The sequence below is a fragment of the Octopus bimaculoides genome, chromosome 14 (genome assembly GCF_001194135.2).
Source record: "Octopus bimaculoides isolate UCB-OBI-ISO-001 chromosome 14, ASM119413v2, whole genome shotgun sequence".
Taxonomy (NCBI): Eukaryota; Metazoa; Mollusca; class Cephalopoda; order Octopoda; family Octopodidae; genus Octopus; species Octopus bimaculoides.
In genome coordinates, this window is record NC_068994.1 from 2,893,169 (window position 1) to 2,896,214 (window position 3,046).

Here is a 3,046-nt window from a genome sequence, read left to right on the forward strand (position 1 = left end):
ATAGATATATCTTATTATTCGATTGGGATATATGACAAAATTTGCATTTAGTTTTTTAATGTTCTCTAATACATTTCATAAAATTGTAAATCATAGTCCCACTATTTTAATCAGACAGTATCACTTTCAGTTAGGCATCTTAACATGAATTTCATTTGTGTAGTAAATATGTTAGTATTTTGTTTCTTATTGCTATAATATATTAGCAAATCACATATTACTATTATTGCTACAGCCATATACTCATTGCTGCTGATTCAGTCCATTTCAAAATAGAAATCCCACAACAACCTTTTTTTTTAATGTTCTTTTTGGTCATACAAATCAGACAGTTGGTACAACCTTCATAGACAATCCATGGCAGCAACTATGTTTCAGCTCTAATCTAAGGAAGTTAAGCAGATGACAAACACCATCTTTTAAGGCATGCTAATCTACATATCCCCATACTACTAAAGATTTTCAGACAGACAATCGCAAATAGTTTTGCTAAAGCATGTACAGCAAGTATTCCAGCAAAGCATACTACCTTGGCCATCACTAACTGAAGGATGATTTTACCACATAGTGAACGTTACATCACAAAGAGTAAGTTAGGATTTTACAGCCAAATAAATGGAGTCCATTTGTTTTTGAGAAGTATTTAAATTAGTTGCAGATGACATCTGGATGTTACAGATTACTGAGGAGAAAAATGCATTATCATTTAAGTTGGATTGCATGTAATTAAAAGTGAAAGGAAGAGGGTTGTTAATGCACAAAATATAGAGTTCAGTGAGACTTTGTTAGATTCTGAATAAGACTGGAGTTGGTAGAATGTATGTGTTCATCATCAGTGCAAATGTGTGAAAAACTTTTGGGAGTTGTGGGATTCAGTTGTGTAAAAGATATGAAGAATCATACCGAGGAAAATAACTTCATTTGCTTATCTGTAGCAGATAACGCAGGGATTAAGAATGCTTGTTAACATTGGTGGTTAGAATAGATAGAAGTGGCAGAATTACTGTAACTTCAAGTACCAAAAGTTCTACTGTAAATTTATACAACGATATGAACATCAAGGTGGCATTTGCAATTCTACCTAATGATAAAACAAGTAGTCTTAAAACAATAGTAGCATGTTGGTCCTTTTTACCTGATACATTTAGGAGTTATAACAACAATATTACTATTTTACAACAAAATTAACATATTTTAAGCTAATATTATATACATTAAATATATCATGATATACAAGAATGTTCATTCATTAAATATTTTCTACTTTGTTGAAATTGTATTACACATACATTCATAATTATTTCTCTCACCTATATTTTCTTATCACAATTATTTTCTTCTAGCTCATACCCCAAATCTTATAGAAAGCACAGTGGCCATTCCTTATTTCTTATAAATTTAACTTGTAAATCTTCCATTTTTAGGGGTTTTTTTTCCTCCTCAAACCACTGGCCTTTAAAAGTTCAAATCTACATTAAACATTTTTACCAGAGTGCATGTGGGAAAGATTATCTCCACAATTGTTTATCTAACTATACTGTTATGCAAAAAACTGAGTAGATTTAAACAATTTTTCTAACATCTATAAACTATGTCTTGAAATGTGAAAATTAAAAGGATGCAATCACATTTTTATCTCTATCATTATATTATTTATGATTATTTTGTACGATTCAAAAGTGAGTATTTCTTATTTGTAGATATTAATCCCTTTGAAAAGTAATGAAGATTGCAGCAATGACAAGGAATATCCTTCTCTTATGTCTTGTATACATCTTATCATCTGTTGAAACTATAGACATAATTTACCATGTCAATGAAGAGGAGAGTCCTCACACCTATATAGGAGATATTGCTGCACACTCTAACTTATCACATTCTCTCAAAGGTCAACAACAAACTCTCATTACATTTACACAACTACAGAGGAAAGTGTCAAGTGGCTCTCATTTATTCAATGTTACAAGAACTGGAAAACTCTACACTACTCAAACGCTAGATGCCGAATCAATGTGTGCATACAACAAGGAATGTTCCAGAACAGTTAAAGTAGCAGTTAGAAAAGAAGAAATATTTGTAAAGGTAATAAAAATAAAAATAATTATAGAGGACATCAATGATCATCAACCAGAATTCCCAGAGGATCAAATAAAATTAGAGTTTCGTGAAACTGAGGCAAAAGGATCAACACAAACAATATTAAATGCTGTGGATAAAGACATTAGTTTTCTTAATTCTAACATTACATACAGACTAAAAGATAAAAGTAAGAAATTCTCACTATCCATTTTCAAAGACTTTGATGATCTTCCTGTACTTAAAATTACTCTGAAAGGAATGTTAGACAGAGAAGTAAAGGACAATTACATATTACAGCTGGTAGCCAAAGATGGAGGTTCTCCACCAAAAGAAAGTATTCTGAATATACAAATAGTTGTCATGGATGTAAATGATCACAGGCCTAAATTCTCACAAAAATCATTCAATATTTCCATCAGTGATACACATCACATATCTTCTCCTGTTTTTATCTTGTCAGCTACAGACTTAGATTCAGGTAAAAATGGAGATATTACATATAACTATAGTCAAAGGACAAGTTCTTACACTAGAAAAAATTTCAAACTTTTGTCAAATGGAGAGATCTTTCTAAATGAGAATTTTTACAAAGATAAGCAACAAAAATATAAATTATATCTTGAAGCAAAAGATAAAGGAAAACCATCTTTAAGATCTACAGTCATGTTAATTATTAATATCATTAACAATCAAAATAATGCTCCAACAATAAATATAGATTTTGTATCTCCTTTAACAGAGAGCTCTACTTCTGTTTCAGAAGCAAGTAAAATTGGGAGTTTTATAGCTTATGTTATGGTCACTGACACAGACAGTGGACCTAATGGTCAAATTAAATGTAATATTCACCATAAAATATTCCAGCTTTCTAATATGAGTTCTAAAGAATATAAAATATTGGTCAAAGAACCTCTTGACAGAGAAGCTATAGATCATTATGCTGTTTCTATTGTATGTCATGACATGG

General features: G+C 30.6%; 1 protein-coding gene across 1 annotated transcript in view; it reads left to right on the forward strand.

The window, feature by feature from the left end:
* LOC128249425 (uncharacterized) overlaps positions 1-3,046 on the forward strand; it is a 79,280-nt gene that overhangs the window by 37,719 nt on the left and 38,515 nt on the right. Inside the window, exon 16 of the mRNA XM_052972999.1 lies at positions 1,721-3,044. Within this exon, the coding sequence (XP_052828959.1) occupies positions 1,721-3,044 (1,324 nt within the window). The remainder of the gene's footprint in view (positions 1-1,720; positions 3,045-3,046) is intronic.